General features: G+C 33.2%; 1 protein-coding gene across 1 annotated transcript; it reads right to left on the reverse strand.

Annotated features, from left to right (window-relative positions):
• Positions 1-1,070: 1,070 nt before the first annotated feature.
• On the reverse strand, positions 1,071-8,131 carry LOC132920163 (uncharacterized). Its single transcript, XM_060982327.1, has 3 exons — positions 7,484-8,131; positions 6,499-6,637; positions 1,071-1,774 (listed from the first exon to the last, which is right to left on the reverse strand). Exons 1-3 carry the CDS (start codon positions 7,746-7,748, stop codon positions 1,603-1,605), a joined length of 576 nt encoding a protein of 191 aa, XP_060838310.1. The 5' UTR covers positions 7,749-8,131; the 3' UTR covers positions 1,071-1,602.
• Between the last annotated feature and the right edge of the window lie 11,089 nt (positions 8,132-19,220).

The raw sequence follows: 19,220 nt of genomic DNA on the forward strand, positions 1-19,220 counted from the left end.
ATGCCATGTGGCATCATTGGGAACATAGGGGTACTCATTTTAAACTTTTCAAAAAATAACTTTATTTCTTACAAAATATTAAAACATCACATTTTTAACAATTTATCACATTAAAATAGTAACTTGTTGTATATAAATAATAATAAAAATAACAATATCAATTAAAATAGTAACTTGTTGTATATAAATTATAAATAATAATAAAAATAACAATATCAATCAATAGTAATAGAAACTTATTTCTCATGGTAACTTTTGAAACAATTCCGACTAGAATTAAAGCATAAAGCCACATTGCATTTTGAACATTTTGTTCTGGAGTATGGTTGAACACAAAATTTACATCTTTTTTTGTCATCAGATAGTTCAGGCCAATGTTGATAACCATCAAATCTCACATCTGGAACTGGTGCATTTGATCTCTTGTATCTGTTCTTACTCGGTGGTGTCAAAGAAGATTTTCTTGTGTTTATTTTGTCTTTTCCAGCCTTCAGTAGACCTAATGCAATATTCATCTTGAATATTAGTAAAGAATCATGCTTTATTATATTCAACTGTTTGCAATGACGTTTTTTCTATTTCAGCATCATTTAGAGCCATAGTATAAATTTACTGAAAAAAATGAAAGTAATATTTGCACAATAAAATATATACTCGTATAGAACCAATGATGCCAATTGGAATCATCAAATAACATTCTCGTAACAGCCAAAATAACAATAACACAATTAAACTAAAGACATTTTTAGAATAATCTGCGTATTTTACATAAGAAAATGTAATTGCAAGCATAATAAAATATAAATTACTTACCGAAAATTGAGGAAATAAATCTAAAAGTAGTTCCCGTCGTAACGGTTGAAAAAATTTGACAACAACTGATAATAATATTATCAATGATCACTTTATCGTTAAAACAGTGATACCAATGGATAGAACACAAAATTTCTTATAAGAATTGATTCCATATGGAATCATTGGGCTCATCATAAAAATAAGAAAAAATACTAAATATTATGATTCCATATGGCATCACTGGGTCTGAAAGGGTTAAGTTAAATTCATAAATATACATAAATATAAATATACATATATTATAGGTAACTGATATACTGCCTGCAGTTTACAATATTATTATCATACTTATAGGCTTGATTGAGGTAACTTATAAAAAACCTTATATGATACACATAATAATAATTATTGTAATGTTTTAATAATATTATATAACAATTGATTGTAATTGATGTACAATAATATTATTATGCTAAGAAAAAAACCATATTGTTATTTTCTCAGTCGGCGGTGACCGATATTGTACTCCGGACGACTATGACGATGGCCTGCACGTGACTTATGTGCGTGTGACGCAAGCCGAAATTGCGAGGGCGATAACTCGTTTGTTTTTTTCGTCCAGCAGGCGACGCGAACGTTAAAATAAGTTAAAAGTAATAGACGGGTGTGCGCGAATATCACCAGCTTCCTACGTCTTATTACAACGTGTAACGGTTTAAGTTATATGATGTTATAACATGATATTAATAATACGCATCGGTTTAAGGACTAGACTATATGGTCGCTGCGTCGGCGTCACATTTTATTTTACAAGATCTTCACTTTCTTCATCATTTGCATCACCTGCAGCCCGGGAAACGGACATCCGGGATAGAAGTTGTGACATCCCGTGTTGTCGATGCCGTTGATGAGTTGGCCCATGTGTGCGGCGAAATGATACTTGGACGTGACTTCGGCCGTTGTGGAAATGGTCGTTTCTCTATAACAAAACATAATAATAAAATAATAAGTCATTGCGGTTTATAGGCTGAATAAAAATTGACACATAATAAAATATTTTTATGTTGATTAAATACGAGATCAATAAATATTTTCAATTTTATTACATTGACTCAGATTGTCGAACTGCCTTAAACATCATTATGTTACACTCAAGTACAAATAAAAAGGTAACATTCGATTTTTTCTCGGTTAAAAACAGGTTATGTTCTAATTATTGCTCTTGACCTAATCATTGATGTTATCACACGACGTAACTAGGATTAATGTAAGTAAACATTTTTTTCATTGTTATTTTAAAATTATATAACTATAAGATATTAAGTTTGTTTTTAATTTTTTTTAAATTATTAAAGTTGTGTATTAACATATTTAAATTAGCTGTATGTAATTATTATAGTTAAAATAATAATCTTTGGATATTAAAAATATAAATTATTTTTTTGACTATCGGCTACTATTCGATAATAAATAACTTGTACATTATGTATTTATCGGAGAGCGCAATCGATCGCTATCTTTTTCTAATCTGAGTAAATTTTGACAAAAACAGTACAATTCGACCTTATCTTATTAACTATTACAGTTGTGATTGGCTACAACATCAAAATACCTATCCGTCAAAGCTGGTATTTTGCTGTTGGCATCTTAAGTATATAGGTCAAGTTAATGATGTTACATTCAAATCATGGACTACGCATATAGTTAGTCCGACTAGAATCTCGAGGCAAACGCGTCGTTGTTCAATTATTACACAAACCGTACACTGTGTGCAATAATAACGACAAAACAAGCAAGCGCAGGCAAAACTAGAATCGCAATTTTGTATTTTTTATATTAATATTATCGATGATGAAAATCTTTATCGCGCATAGCTGCGTAATAAATATAATAAAATATATATATATTTAAAAAAAAAAAAACGATAAAAAAGTCAAATCACTTGAAATCGTCGGCATTCGTGAAAGAAGATAATAATAATACGAAATGCGAATTTAAAAACTTGATTTTATTTGTTCCGGCGAGGGAAAAATATAATAATAATATGTAATATATATATAAAAACGTGACGTTTAATTTTGCCGAGCGAAAAATTACGATTCCAATCTCTCTCCATCTCTTTTTCGCACTGTTTCTGTGTACGTACGCGGCGCTCCTTTCTTCGCCATCAAATCCCCAAAGGATTCTTCAAGCCCGGTCCGCCATGTTATAGGGGTCGTCTGCCACGCCGCGGATGAAAAATAATAATAATAATCATCTTTTGAATATTCACAAAAGGAGGAAGCGGGCGAACGCGATTCCCGCCGGCAACGACGATTTTCCCCGTATTATTATTATTATTGGCCCGCTGGAGATCGGTGCGCGCGATCGGTGACACGAGTTATTATTAGTATTTTGTTTTTTTGTGGCGCCAAAACCCCTGTTAGAAAAAAAAAAATTATTTTTTAGTCCAAACCGGAGGTCTCGGAGATTAAGAGAGGGGAACCGCGTGTAAATCATTTCGACACCGGAGAACAAAACAAAAAAATTATTTACGCGTGAATATGTCTATCGTACAGTGATGATATTTTTTCGGCGTAAAAAATTGGCTCCAAAGTAAATTTTTTAAATTATCCGAGAAGAATAATTATAGATGATTTTATAATTTATCATACTAAGTACTATTATAACTGTTATTGTTGTCGCGGTCATTACAAACCACTTTTTCACGTGACCATTTATATACTATAAATGTGCAATATGTATCTTCGGTGACCGAGGGTCTGTGATTTATGCATCGAAGCCGATTGCGCTTTGAGGCGAACGATCGTATCAAGCGAATAGGTTTGCGATTTCGTCACAGGTCGTTGAGTAGCGCGCGAACGGACTAGCAGCGAGGTCGACTACTGCAGCGGCAGAATATTGTAGGTACCTAACAACACTATCAGGTAGGTGTATTTTTAAAAATTACAAATATCACAATTTGAATAAAATTAGTTGTTAAAAGAAAAATGGGTGTGAACATGTTTGGTGAATCGCTACGTGTATTCATTTATACAGCCAGGAAAGTCGAGAAACGTCTCCCGCGTTGGCGTATCAATAAAATAATATTAAATTTTTGATTTGTGCGTTACGTCATATATTATTGTACTTTTATGACAACAGATGCCACCCCCGTAGCCCAGCGAATACTATATGTTGCAGTCTTGTGTAGGTATATATACAACGCGGTGCTATATTATATGTCGTCTTCCGCGGTGATGATTATTCGATCGACAGCCATCTGACACGAAATCATCGTCGACGCGTATACATTTATTTTCGAAGTGTTTTAATGTGCGTCTACGATACGTTTAAACGCGTACGCTCGTCACGCTCCGTACACAAAAATATTAACATAATAAAAAAATAAATACTTTTTAACGTCGTTGGAAGAGGTGCCACCGTATACAATATATCACATTATCACATTATGTGCTTCAAATTTACATATACGAGAAAATACGCACCAAATCATTTTCATACGAATACGAACAATTATTGTTGTTGTTGTAGTTGTTATTATATTTTGATATCTATATATATCATACGTATACGCCGAACGTAGTGTGCTTTTCCACGAGAGATTTATCACTTAATTTTTTTCACCATTTTATTCCTCCCCAAGTCGTAAATAACGCACACGTATATACATGTGCAGTTTCTCAGCTCCGTACCCGTAGCGATTTATGATTTTTTTCGATTGTCTGACAGTGTTTTTCCCTAACTATTTCTGGTACAAGCTTTCCCTCGACGAAATCCGTTTTCCGCAGAGTGCACCAGAGACGTCTCATCCGGACCGCGTTTTTTTCTTACTGGTTTCGTCCACGACGAGAAAAGATCATATACGTACGCGCATCGTACGAAAATCGCGCGAACAAAAATTCAAACCATCCGTGGATGATATATTATGTAGTGCTCGGGTTCTAAAATGCACTCAAAACTTTACGAAAACACTTCAACTTCTACACGGAATTGTTGGACAATTTGTTAAAAACCTATTTAACTTTAAAGTTTTGGTGTCAAGTACATGACCAAAACACTGCAATTAAAACTAAAGCTAGGCAAGTGGTTACACTCTGCTGTACATAAGGGTGTTAAATGGGTCACCGAGATGAGTGTTTATTAAATTTGAATTAAATAATATAGTATTGTATAATATGAAAAACCATTCTGAGCGGAGATGATCTGTCAGCAAATATCACTAAGTTTGTGTCATGGTGTGTTTCTTTTATAAAGCTATTAAAGTTGTTTATTGTATTATAAATATTACGATAAGTACTAGGTTATTATATTTTTTTTCTGAAAACTATGAATTTATTATATTATTAGTATTTAATCATTAAATAATATAATATATTTAAACCATATTAATATATTATTATTATTAATTTTAACACTTTATCGTAAAACGGTGTAAATAGGTTTATACTATAAATAGATAATATTTTTCATAATATGTTGAAAATATCATTGCATATTATAGTTAAATTAATAATGATATACGTAACAGTTTAAATCATAACAAATGATGTTTTTGAATTATAACAAAATAATAAACATCATCGTTATTCACCATTAAAATATTATGCAATTTTATCGACATTAGAACTTTAAATACCAATAAAAATAATTGTTATCGTATACTTATTTGCAGTAATATTCAGTAACTACTTAAGAAGTACATTTTACCAAATCTCAGTTATATAAGAATTTAAGATTTTATAAATTTTATAATACTATAAAAAACTTATATAGTTTGTACCTTTCAAATGCCAATAAGTAACTAAAAAAAAAATTATATTATGTATAGGATACGCTATAATAAACATTTAGTGAAAATGTCAAATATCTAAGGTTATTCTTTTTTTAGTTACACAAAAAAAAAAATTCATTAACTGGTATTTGGTAAGAATTTCCGCTTTTCTTAAATTTGTTGTTTGTTTTTTCCGATTATTTAAAAAAAAAAATAATAATTTTTAATTTTGATCTCTTTAAAGTACAAACTAGAAATATTTTACTACTTAAAATCACTCTGAAAGTTAAATATCGAAATCGAAGTATTTTATCTACTAAATATCGTAAAAAAAAAAAATTACACACTGGAAATTTTATACATTCACTGCGCAAACACACACATTAAACAATCAATATGCATAATAATAATACATACAATAATACATCACTCTGCTCAGAAACTAAAAGCTTGGATAATTTGTCCAATGATATATGTGTTGTTGGACTTAATTGAAAAATGTGACGCAATGTAAAATATATCACCCGTGTTACGCATATCGCCGACTGCGGTTGGCAGTTGGACGAACTAAAAAAAATTCGTTGTCTTGCCCGAAGACATATAAAAACATGCATGATGTCGACGTCTCCGTTTTTATTGTGTTGCAGTGCAGCGCATATACCATTGCTGACTTGAGTTATAGTGAAATCGAAAGTGGCCAAACAAACAATTTTGATAACATAATATTGTCATTGTCGGTCGCGCGTACCTATACAGTTATGAACTCTGGCAAACAAATGTCTTTTAACCGTTTATAAAATAATGAAAATCTCATCAGGATCACTACTACATCGTTCATGTCTATGCGTATTATTATAACTAAGCACGACAGTTCATCGTGGTATCGCGTAGCGGGTACAATACATATGAGGTAAATATTATAATAATACCTAATGAGGGACAACAGGTATCTCTCGGATTCGGTGAGCGAGTCTCGGTTCGTGGACGCCGTCAGCTCGCAAATGAGTTTCGGCAAACACGATTCTTTGATGGTGTTGACCAATTTCATTCGGGCCGAATACGATTTGGCTGTGAATAAAACATATAAAACAGACAACATTAATAATTAGGTCCAATTATCACAGTGCGGGCAGTTTCACGTTACAAAACACATGTGCACGCACGCGCACGCGCGCGCACACACACTCACACACACACAAACGTCGTAACAACCGGTGCACGCGAATGAAAGTAAAACCAACCGGTATTTTTTTTTATTACTACGATACAAACGCACGCCGTAATACCTACTCAATATTATAATATCGCGACTGTGTGTGTGTGTGTGTGTGTTTGTAGTGTGTAATATATAATATCAATAAATGTGTAAGAGTAGTATTTTAATGGCATAATATTATATTATGTATTATTTAATGTTGATAAAACTATGGCGTAATCGCGCGGGAAGATTTGATCAGAAAATAAAATATTCTCGGCAGTTCTTTTGCAGCCTGCTGTTGTAAAATTTAAAACACGATATCATTTGAAAATGAAAATTATTCTATTTTTTAGATGTACCGGGAATCACGAAACGTGCGACCGGAGGTGGTTGGTAGTGGTGGGGGGTGAGTGGAGTGTACGGACGACGGATAAACAGGGGGCAGCGGCGGAAAAGATTCGTCGCACCGTAGAGATTATAATGCAGTTCAATAATATTATGTACAGAAAAAGAAGTAGAGGAAGCTTAGAACCGCGGTAACCCTCGGGTGGGTTTCCTCCAAGGCCTATAATTTGGTATTAACATTATGAAGTGTATAAAAGTCGAACGAGGCCGCCGAGCCGTACACAACGAAGCGCCGACCTTGAATTACTGACGTGTCGGTGTTATTATCATCGTTTTATAATTCGTATTTTTCATTTCGACCGATTGCTCACCGAACGCTTCCATGTCTGGATCTTCGTCCGGACCTGCGCCGCCGAGGCCGGCCGTCGTCGCCGTTTTCGCGGGCCGCGCGTTTCCTTCTCTCGCCGGCTTTTCCGGCGACTGTTGTCGGTTCCGGTGCTGCTGTTGATGCTGATGAAGATTGTGCTGTTTTCCGCTGTATTCCTCGAACATGTGCTTGACCATGCCGGCCAGGTCGCCGGTCAACAGGAAGAACAACACTATGAGCACGGCGAACCGGGCCAATCCCGAGTCCATGGCGGGCGTTCGTCGGTCTAGAGGTGTGCGAAACGCGCGTTATTTGCGTACGGCAACGGTATCAGTGTCGGTGTTTTCTGGTGGGTGGCTGGGCCCGAGCGCATGGCGAACGTTGGTGACGGATCGCGCGAACGGCGGAGTGCAAGAACGGCGTACGGTCGGCGCGCAGGAGAACAACAGCTGAGCAGTTGTATAATAATAAGAATATTACAAGACGACGACGACGACGACGACGGACCTCTGGGAATCGGAGAGTGAAATCGAAAGCGAAAAGAAACCGAAATCGGACTGCCGTGTAATAACGATAATAATATGATATTGTTATTTAGACGCAGACGAGACTGTGGCGAGCCGGCGTGCCTCGGATATTGCGCTCGGGAACGTTGTCGGCGGCGGCGGCGGCACGACCGGCGTCCTTCGGATCCCCTCCACTGCCGCTTGGCCACCACCTCGCGCCCATCCAGCCGGCCGTTTGGCCTACATAATATTATTATTTTTATTATTATTACGTTGTTATCGCGTGCCTAGTTTGCGACTCCCCTCCCGCGACCGCCCCCACACCGAGGAAGTACCGGCCGTATAGGTGGAACGAGTGAAAGTCGAGTTTGAGACAAAAAAAAAAAAATAAAAATAAATACAAAGACAGAAATCACAGCGTTAGCACTTACCGCATCCGACGAATAGCCCGCGTTGAGCTCCCACCGTAATAGCTGTTATAGCTGTAGTGCGTATACGACTTGGCAACACCGCAATCGGATATAATAACAATTATTGGCCATATAATATTATTATTATTATTATTATTATGATATAGTATTGAACGACGATCGTTCGAGGGCAAACGTTTTTGTAGAAAGTGAAACCGTCGCCGTATGGTATATAATAATAGTAGTATAATGGTATACCTCGTGTATTAAGTGTATGCATTGGGAACGATGGCGCTCAAATTTGTATAGTAACACGTAAAGTCGTTATTCCGGTTAACGATAAAAGCGAGCGTTACTGAAATGTCTGAAATGCCGTTTTAGGCGCAACTGGTGAATACTGCTGTTATATGTTTTTAACAACTCGAGTTTTACGCGTTCACCTGAAAAAAATCCTCTCCATAGTATCCCTCGTACACCTATCGTGATTATACTCCTATCGCTACTTTGCTGGACCCATCTTCTTTGGCCGAACGTAAGCATCCTGCAGATAGTCGGGCATCTCAATGGACGCTGTTGTAGGTGTGTTATTGCAGATTAATCAAACCTTAACGCGTTTTCCAGTTGTTTACGACATTTCATATTTCTCGTGTCACCACACCAATCACTTAACCAATGATAACCTGCATTTTTTATACACTTTATGTGTAATCTTTTGTACTTGATATAATTTTTTCTCGTATTTATATGCTAATATTGAAGTTTGTTCCAAAAACTGTTTTGCGTATTGTGCTTTCTTTATTAAGGGCCTTGCCTTTATATTATATGGATGAAATAAAATATTTTTATAATACTGTATATTGTTTTATATATTTCGGACGACCGACGTATTTTAGGAGCTAATTTGGAGGGTGCGCTCTGTGGAAAAAAACAAAACAAAAACGACTGATTTGAGGGTGCACCGCATGTATTATACTAATGCGTACCTCACTACAAATGTGCACTCAATAAATGGCGAAATTGATTCTTCCGTTGTTTCGGCGGTTCGTATTTGAAAACGGCAATGCGCGGTGCTGTATAATAAGAATAATGTAACGTTAAAGTATACGTATATTATTATTATTATTATATTATAGTTTAGACTTTCAAGTGTTTGTACGAAATACGAGAACCAATTCAATTGTGGCCCGACAAAAAGCAACAATGTGCTGCAAAGGGTCGCGAGTGACTTTTAATTTTTCCTGTGCTCATTTAATTGTATCGAATATTCATTACAATACGCATAAGCATATGAAGTATACGGCAATAATAGATATTATACAGATTACGGACATGATTTTTCTTCGGAACGTTCCGGTGGCATTGTTCACGATGGCTCTCGTTGGCCGTTGCTCAAATCCGCCTCGTTCAACGACGAATGTCGAGTGCGATTGTCCGTTAATTTAACATTCGCTACTCGGCATACCATTCAATTAAATTATTATAAATAGGTACTATATATACTGACTAACCCCTTTTTATTTTCAGATTTTCGCATTGATTCACCGTCATCCGAACACACATTTTTCCGGTCAACAGGTTCTCGAGACGTTCGATTGCACTCGACCGCTCGCCGATAGGCGTATACATCCTATACATCATCACTTCAACCAAGACCGAACACACACACACATACAGGCTAATATGTTTAATTATATAACGTAACAGTTGGTTTCTTTTGTTTACTCGAGTTATTTAACATATGATTATCAATAGCGCAATATATCTCGTAAACATTAGAACCGCTAGTTTTAGTTGTTCGCTAATTATTATAATGACTGACGGTAGTAAAATAATTTGTAATCGTGAAATCGGTGTGACTGTGGCTAATTTTTGTAGACATACGAGTGTATGGAAAAATAATTGAAATTGTAATTAGGTAAGATAATCATTTAAATGTCATATTTATTCTAATTTTGATGACAAAACGTAACCTTGAAATAAAAAGAAAAACACTCAAATCGACGTTTATTAGTCGTCCCAACCTTGGACCATAGTCAATAAATCGTTAATACACACACGTAATCGCTCGCCAGTATGAATATGCGTATTCACTATTCACGCGTCACTATCACTTATTACTGCTGACACGGTCAACAAACGTTAATATTGTTGTTATTATTTCGATGGCTGCAGAAAAAACGACAGACACAGGTTTTTATACGATATAAATTAAGTGTTTGTACTTTGTTTTTCAATTCGAACCGTGAATGTCGTTATCGAGAGCGATAATATACAATGTGTTTACCTATTAAATAATAATATGTCCATGGGGCGTTGTTCATCAGAAGACAACTCTAAAAAACAAGTTTCCACAAGTTAATTTCTACTTTTACTCTCCGTTTAGACGCCTAAAATTGATTTTATGCCTTTTCATTGTTTTTCTTATTACTTTTAAAAAAACGTTTGTTGATTGTTAACATTCATGTACCGATTTGCTAACAGCTATGGGTTATTGCATATTTCATTTATGGGCGGGTCTGACGTTCCCAGTCAGCATAATATTCATTGTATTGTCGTACTTCGTCAAGTATCACTGATAAAGTTGATCTAGGTTCCATGTTTCTAAATTATCTGATTAACAACTACAAAAAAATAAATTCACCTACTCAAAATATGTGTTGTATACTAAATTATATTATGCAATATATTAATATGATATTGTTACCTATGCATACGTTCAACCGAAACAGTATACAAACTCTTGTATATTATATTATTTATATTAATTGTGTCCATACTTCATCACTGAAAAAAATACAAATTATAAATTACAAAAACGAATTAATTTACCAAAAATAAAGAAAAAATAACAATAAGAAGAAATTATATTATTATAACACAATTAAACAAAAGAAGGAAAAAAATTAATGACATCAATAGTCTTGAACATAACTTTTAAAATTATGGACACAATTAGAATTAGATATCTGTTAACAGAGACCTATACTATTTCTATAAAAAAAAAAAAAAACTAAGCCGTCGCGGGACTCCTGGCAGATGTGAAACATCAACAATTTTCTTTTTGTAATAATGTTGAAAATTATTATTATTTATTATTATTATTTAATTATTATTTTTTTTTTAATTATTATTATTATTAATTTTTTGCCGAGCTTCGGCGAATTGAGCCGACAAGCCACAGTCAGTCTCGCTACCGTGTCGCGCCATTAGATGTTTCACATCAAAACCTGACTTAAGGTGCACTGAGATTTTATATTCTCGCTTACTGGTACAGAAAAGTGTAGTAAATTATAGTTTTAGATAACAATAAACGATTGATAACATTAACCGTGATTACAATAAGTGGCGACCACTGTAATATTGTACATACATTACATACATATAATATATTTATAAATAGTATGTATATTGTATATATACTATATTGGCGAAGTTACAAATAACAATCGTTATATTTCGCGTTGATAAATTTGTTCGATTCACGTAGAATACGCATACTATAAATTTATATATTTAATTAATCGTTACGATTGTTATGACTCGCATTTTATTCTTCGCCCGAATTCAAACGAAAGTTATGTAAAAAAAAAAAAAAACAATAACTGTTTAGTAAAATAAATTGTGAAAGTGTAACGATCCGTAATTTTAATTTTAATGATCTTTTCAGCCGGAATGTAATACAGGTACCTACGTAATAACTAATAATACATAACACATATTATAATAACTCCCAAAATATACATCTTTCCGTAATCATTATAAGCTCCTAATACTGGGTAGTGGGTATTGCATTATATAATAAATAATTTAAACTAGACGTTTTTTAAATCATAATACTACTTAAATATTAGCGTTCAATGAAATTATTAAAAAAAAAAAAAAAAAAAAAATGACTTACTTTTTAAAGTAGTTATTTTTTTTTTGCAAACGATTTTAGTGGAAACAATATCCGTTATAATTCGACTAATTCTACTCGGGTAGTTCAACACGTACAAGTAATGCACTACATAATACAAACAACTGCTAGCCTAGTGTTATGTGTATAACATTATAACTTGTATGAATTTGGGAATTTTAAAAGAAATAATATTCATATGAAATCGCTATGAAAACGTATAATATAAAAACCGACGGAGTTTGAATAAAAGACGAACTCGACGGGTATTGAAACATTTGAAATCTATAAAAAGTATGAGTAAGTAAACGAAAACTCGTATACTTACAATAGAAAGCTAATACCACAATCGTCATTTGTTGGGCTAAATGTCAAAACGAACTTCGGTTATTGACTTACAGCTCGTCATTAAACCCCCCAAGTACATACGTCATCGAAAATCTCGCGTTCATTTTTTCTGATTTTCATCGGCTATGTATATAATATTATATTATATTGGTAGTATTATATACCTAATATAATGTTGTATACTCGAACAACCACGTATATATATACAAAAATAAATATATACGAGTATATTGTCTTTGTACTGTTTGTAGTGCTCTTCCGCCAAAACTCGACGTCTCGCGCACGCCGAGATATTTAATGCGACGTCGCCGGGCCGCACGATATTCGACGCGACAACCACGGCGAGCGGAACCGAATTTGGGGAGGGTGCGTTTTAATGCTTTTCGAGTGGCGGACCGAAGCTCTTTTTGTTTTTTCGTACGCAATGCGCTGTGACACGACTGTCAACACAATAAAATACTATTTGTTTTCCGCACACGAAATAATAATATCTACCCGTATAACCCGTGGGATCTCGCGATATGTTTTTTTCCGCCAATTCCGATCCAGTGTTGATTCAGCTCTCGAAAACGAATGACGTCGACGATGACGGAGTTTTTCTAAAAGGGTACGCGGGGAAGGTGACGAGGGGCGGGAACGCCACTCGATGCGCACGATGGTATTATGATGAGCTGTACGAGCCGTAATGTAATGTAATGTCGACCACGATGTCGGAACACAAACCGTGCGACAAGCGGTCGGTCAGTCGTCGGTGAACGGCGATCCGGTGATTACGTTTATCTGACCAGATTCCGTTGGACAGCGCGCTGCCGCTTACCCGACTCGCGTGGTCGAGCTCGGCCAGCAGGTACTGCGAGATCTCTCACTGGTGTGGGGACGGCTGAATTCGTGTAGTCGATAGCGTCCGACGCGAATTCGACGATAAACGGCGGGTCGGACAGCAGTCGCGCGTCTTGTGGCAGGACGACGTACGTCTGTAGGTGTGTCGCGCGTAATAATAGCGAAGTCATTCTGTCGGGTCACGAGCTGCAATTTAATCGCGGTACATAAATAGCGGGAGCTTTATTTGAGCACGATAATAATAATACCCTAATACTTAAACTGCAGTTTCATGATATTAATCATAATATATAGTGTTGGTAAATCGGTTGGCTTGTGTCGTTTTGGATCCCACGTGTGTGTGTGTAAACATATTATTTCAAAAATTAATATTATATGTCGTGGCCTTAATATAGTATGTTAAAGCCAAAAAGGTGAACATTTATTACATTTTATTAATCGTCGAAAATAAAAGACCATTTGGAAATGTAATGACTATAAGAAATTAAATTGCCCCGGTGTCGTCAAATGCATTGATCACACCCATGTAGATATACCTACCACATATTGCAAAACTCAATAGTAAAGAATTAGTAGAAGAAGTCGCTGAAGCGTCACAGTTAACCACGCATGCTACATATTGTACGAAAAACAATCGTGGTAATATATTATTACATATAAAAGACTTTAGTATATGACGTGGATTTTTAGGGGGGGAAATATTTGTTTTAGTTTTCATAACATGTATATGCTGGAGGTCGATCTTGACCTTTTAGTGGCTTTTCGTTATTGTTATGGGTGTGTGTTTGAATATATGTGCTAATATTATTCTACTACTGACGTTGTTAGATTGCATTTAATAATACGTACATTATTGGTTTTTAATCTTATAAAATAAAAAACATGTATTATTTTCCCCGCAGTTACTTAAGTCGCGGTCGCGGTGTTTACCTTTGATGTAATGAATATGTTATTTAGTTATGTGTCGACCAGGAAGACGCGCGGGTCGACCCGAATCCGGACGAAGGAAAATACATCGGATATCCGAACAAAACTAGTCGTCGCTTATTCGTTCAGGGATTACCTGAAAACTCCAAACAACAAAACGCCGAGGGCAACGTTCGTGATCAAAAACTATATATACATCACGTCAACGGCGGAGGATTAATATATATGTACTCCGTTTGTGGACCGCAGAAACAACATTTACCGGTCGTACGTGTTCGGCGTACGATTTCGTACAAACGTTTGTGGCTACGAACGGTTTCGAATGAGTATTATGTGTACATATAAATAAATAAATATATATTTTATCGATTCGCGCGCATCGTGTTAAACCGGCAATTATAATTCGTGAGACGTTCGGCGTGAGCCTGCAGGATTTCCGGTCGGAGGAAAGTCGCGGTTACAGCGCATGATCTCGACGGATTTTCTTGGGCGTGATTAACAATTTAACAATAACGGTATAAAAGGCGCAAGAAAATCACGTTCACTCGCAATCGTCTTACTATAGTTATTAGTAATATCTATGATAACTTATCACACAGCATATACCAGGTATATTCCACAGGTTGATGCACTACCATTTTCTCAGTTATACTACCTATGATAATATTAATTTATTTAAATCAAGCATATTATAATATAATTTGGTTATACTCTGCACAAAATTTAAAAACACTTGGATATTGTATATCATTTGAATAGTGTTTACCGTGTCGGTACATCTATACTTTTCACCCACAAAATACGATCTACGTTGTGTTCGATCACAAGCCGTTAAATCAATATGCATCTGAATATGGGCCACATGCGGAGATATTTCTTTAACTATGCATTATATTTATTTCCAAACCACACTGATTCGTATGCTAACACGTTTGGTTCAAAAATTAAAAAGCGTTTATACGATCGACGGTTAAAATACAACGAAAACCGGTTAAAGCGTTATAATTTTCTGACGATTAAAAAATAAATAAATTATAATTGAAGAAATATAAAGTGGATTGTAACATTATGTTTATGTTTAACGACAAAATGTATAAACATATTTTATATTGCGATTGCAATTTAATGTGCGTTACCGTAACAGATAATAATAACTCGTTATATTATTATAAAGTTAGTAGTCATGTAAATGTAGTCACTGCAATTGCAGTTATTGCGATGACTATTGTTATTATAACGTTAAGGAATAGTGTTGAGGATAAAATAATAAATATACTAAACTTCTCTGCACCAATGGGTGAAAACATAAAATTGCAGTGCACGTTCTTCACTTTGAATATTTTACAAATATAACATATATATATTATTTATTATTGTACAATATACACTAACTCTTGGAGTTACTAATTATTATAATCGTTCTATTTTGCGTTATTGAATTTCGCTGACTCGCATCGTTTATGCATAATAAAATAAATGTATATATTTAACTAATCGTTATGATTGTTATGAGGCGCGTTTTATTCTTCGTTCGAGTTCAAAGGAAAGTTATGTAAAAAAAAAAATAAACAATACAATTTTAGTCAAATAAATTGTGAAAGTGTAACGATCCGTAATTTTAATTTTAATGATCTTTTCGTCCGGAATATGATACAGGTACATAATAACTAATAACTAATAATACATTACCCATAATATTAACTTCCGAACTATACACCTTTCGGTAATCATTAAAAATTCCTAAAGTTGGGCATTGCATATTTAATCATCTGTGGTTAAACTTTCAAAAACAATTAATGAAATTGAACGATTTCAAAACAACTATGATTATATATTATTATTAACCAAATATTAGCACATAATGAAACGATTTAAAAAAAACTGCTTTACTTTTTAGAGTCTAGCTAATTTTTTTAAAAACGATTTTAGTCAATAGAAAAAATGTTGACCACCGCTTAACCAAACAACAAAACGTTACGTTTTATCTTTAGTGGTTATCCCTGGATGGATAACAGTCGGCCAGTTTTTATTCGGATTTTTGATTTTCTTTATCTGAATTTGGGGTTTTTTTGTCATTTTCCTTGTATTTATATAAACAATAAATAATAAAAAATAATAATTACCAAGATGTATAAATAATAAAAATAATTATCAAAACAAATTAAAAAAGATAAGTTATAGGTCCTTTGCCGTGTAGATAGGTAAAAACATAATATATCATATTATTTCGTTTACTTTATAGTTAGTAATTTCATAATTGGGCACTCAGTTCCATAAAAATGTTAGTCCAGCACGTCCGTCTAAATCCAGATATTTTTGAAAGTCTTTTTGTCTAGTCATATGTGAACGTCACGTCGTCTTTATTATAATTTATAATTTTATAATATTATTTAAACACTTAACTACAGGGCCGGATCACAGAATTTTAACATCCAGGGATGAAAAAAAATATTGTATTATTGTTTTCATTTGAATAACTGAGGTGCAACTTAAATATTTGATTATATAATATTAAATACCCTTAAAAATGAAGTTACATTTCATAATTTCACACCTACTTAGTATTTAATATTTATACTAATAACATTCTTACAACACAAGTCGTAACATACAAATATCATATGAATTATTTTTGTAATAATCATTGGTTAATATTTATATATATATAATTAATTAACATTTATTTTATATTTTATTCTTTAGAGATGTTTATCGATAATTATTAAAATAATAATTATTAAGTAGTATTCAAATAATTTGAATTGCATTAATACAAGACCAGATATTTTAGCTAATAAAATTAGTAGTTGTTAATAAAATGATTTGGAAAAAAGTTTCAGTATAGTTTTTTCTATTATTACGGTTATTATACATTCAATTAATACAAAATAAAGTTTTAAGCTATTTCTGAAAATGTCAACAATAATTGTTTATTGATCAAGCCGGGTTAAAATTCGTATAAATACGATAAATGTATGTGTTTTTCCAAAAAAAGTAATTAACTGAGACTCACGTTTATAAATCGTGAATTCATTAAATATATAATTAAATATATACACTTAAAACCGTGACAAAACTTAACGGCGCGGTGAGGTGAGGTATCCTATGGTAAGGAATAACTTTTCAGAACTCCGTAAAAATTCATTTAGAGATGCTCGATGAATGTTTTTTTATTCGTTTTTTTTTTAATTAACACTTTTAGGGTTTAAACGAGTAGGTTGGGGAGGAATGAGAGAAAACTAATTTAACTTTACGCCTAAATGCTCAAATAAAAGCGTTTTTAGTTCTCTCGAATTCTACGATAGCAGCAAGAACAGCAACAGTAGTTAATAATTCAATGGCGCCATTGCGCCAAAATCTAAACATAATATCGTGGTGTATATAAATGACCTTTGTTTGATAATATAGATACGATAGGCGAAAGTTTGATTACAGTTCTATATGGGTCTGAGTTTGTGTGTATGTTTAAACATCAATCCAATATTAAAATAAAAGTAGTAGAAATTAAATTGCTTATAGTAAAATGAATTAAAGAAAAATTGAATTGACTCCATAACAATATTTTTATAAGATGTGAATCTTTAGAATTATAAACTAAAACAAATTATTATCTATTCAACAATGAGTTTTAAAATTATATAACATAATAAATCACCTTTTTTGCTAATTAGTAAATATTAATTGTTATTTCCATAATTGTATACTAAATAGCTTAAAAAATTAAAATTTTTCATGTACTTAAACTAAAAATAGAAAACTATTGATAGACTCTTTTATTTATATACATATAAATGAAATTTAATTATAAAATCACTTTTAACATTTATAGCTAAAACAGACAATTAGGTATAATTATACATTTTAATTTTATTTGTTACATAACAATCCAAATAGAATTTAGGAATAATCTATTTTTTTACATGTTTTGTAGTCTTTAAGTTTATAAGAAAAAAAATTATATTTATTCATATTAGGTACAAATATTGACTTTTTGAAGACGACTCGTCCAACATCATAATATAACATATTTACATTCAATTTTTGAAAATAACTTTGGGTAGGTATAATGAAATCAATAACTATATAGACTATGTAATAATATAATATAGTCAATAATTACTATTTTGTATTATTTAAATAAACATTATGTCATACGAGATTCAATATCGGTGGTCTCGGCGGAGTTAGTGTACCTGCAAGTCCGAAAAAATAAAATATTTTAAGGTAATAATTATAATGATGTAATACACGCGTTATCGTATTATAATTTATAATGACTCTTTATTATAATATTTACATTCACACAACAGCCGTTATCCCATAGTATAGCTGCTGCTGGTACATATAGCATAAGTACGTGTTAAATTATTTTGTGATAATATAACTATTATATTATAATATATAATCATAAGAACCTAATTTTCTTTTTTTCTATATCATGTGTTACATAATATTATTATTATTTGTTACAGCGTAGTGCCATTGTTCTCGTCGAACGATCCGACAATAACCCTAACATATATCATATTATTATTATTGTAATCAGTAATATCATTAGGTATAAAATACACCATATATATATATATTACCATCGCTTATATTTTATCGTGGGCTAAGGGAGGCATTTGAAGACATGTGCCAATTGTGCCATGTATTATTGCAAATAATTATTAAGGAATATATTATATAGATGCTTATGCAACGACGGTCGGACGACAACCATTTTGTTATTGACGTACTTTTTAATCCTGAACTCATTTGGGCAGAAGATCTTAATAGTCTGTTTATGATATTGATATCTTCAACCTATGAGTC

Source organism: Rhopalosiphum padi, chromosome 2 (assembly GCF_020882245.1).
Source record: "Rhopalosiphum padi isolate XX-2018 chromosome 2, ASM2088224v1, whole genome shotgun sequence".
Taxonomy (NCBI): Eukaryota; Metazoa; Arthropoda; class Insecta; order Hemiptera; family Aphididae; genus Rhopalosiphum; species Rhopalosiphum padi.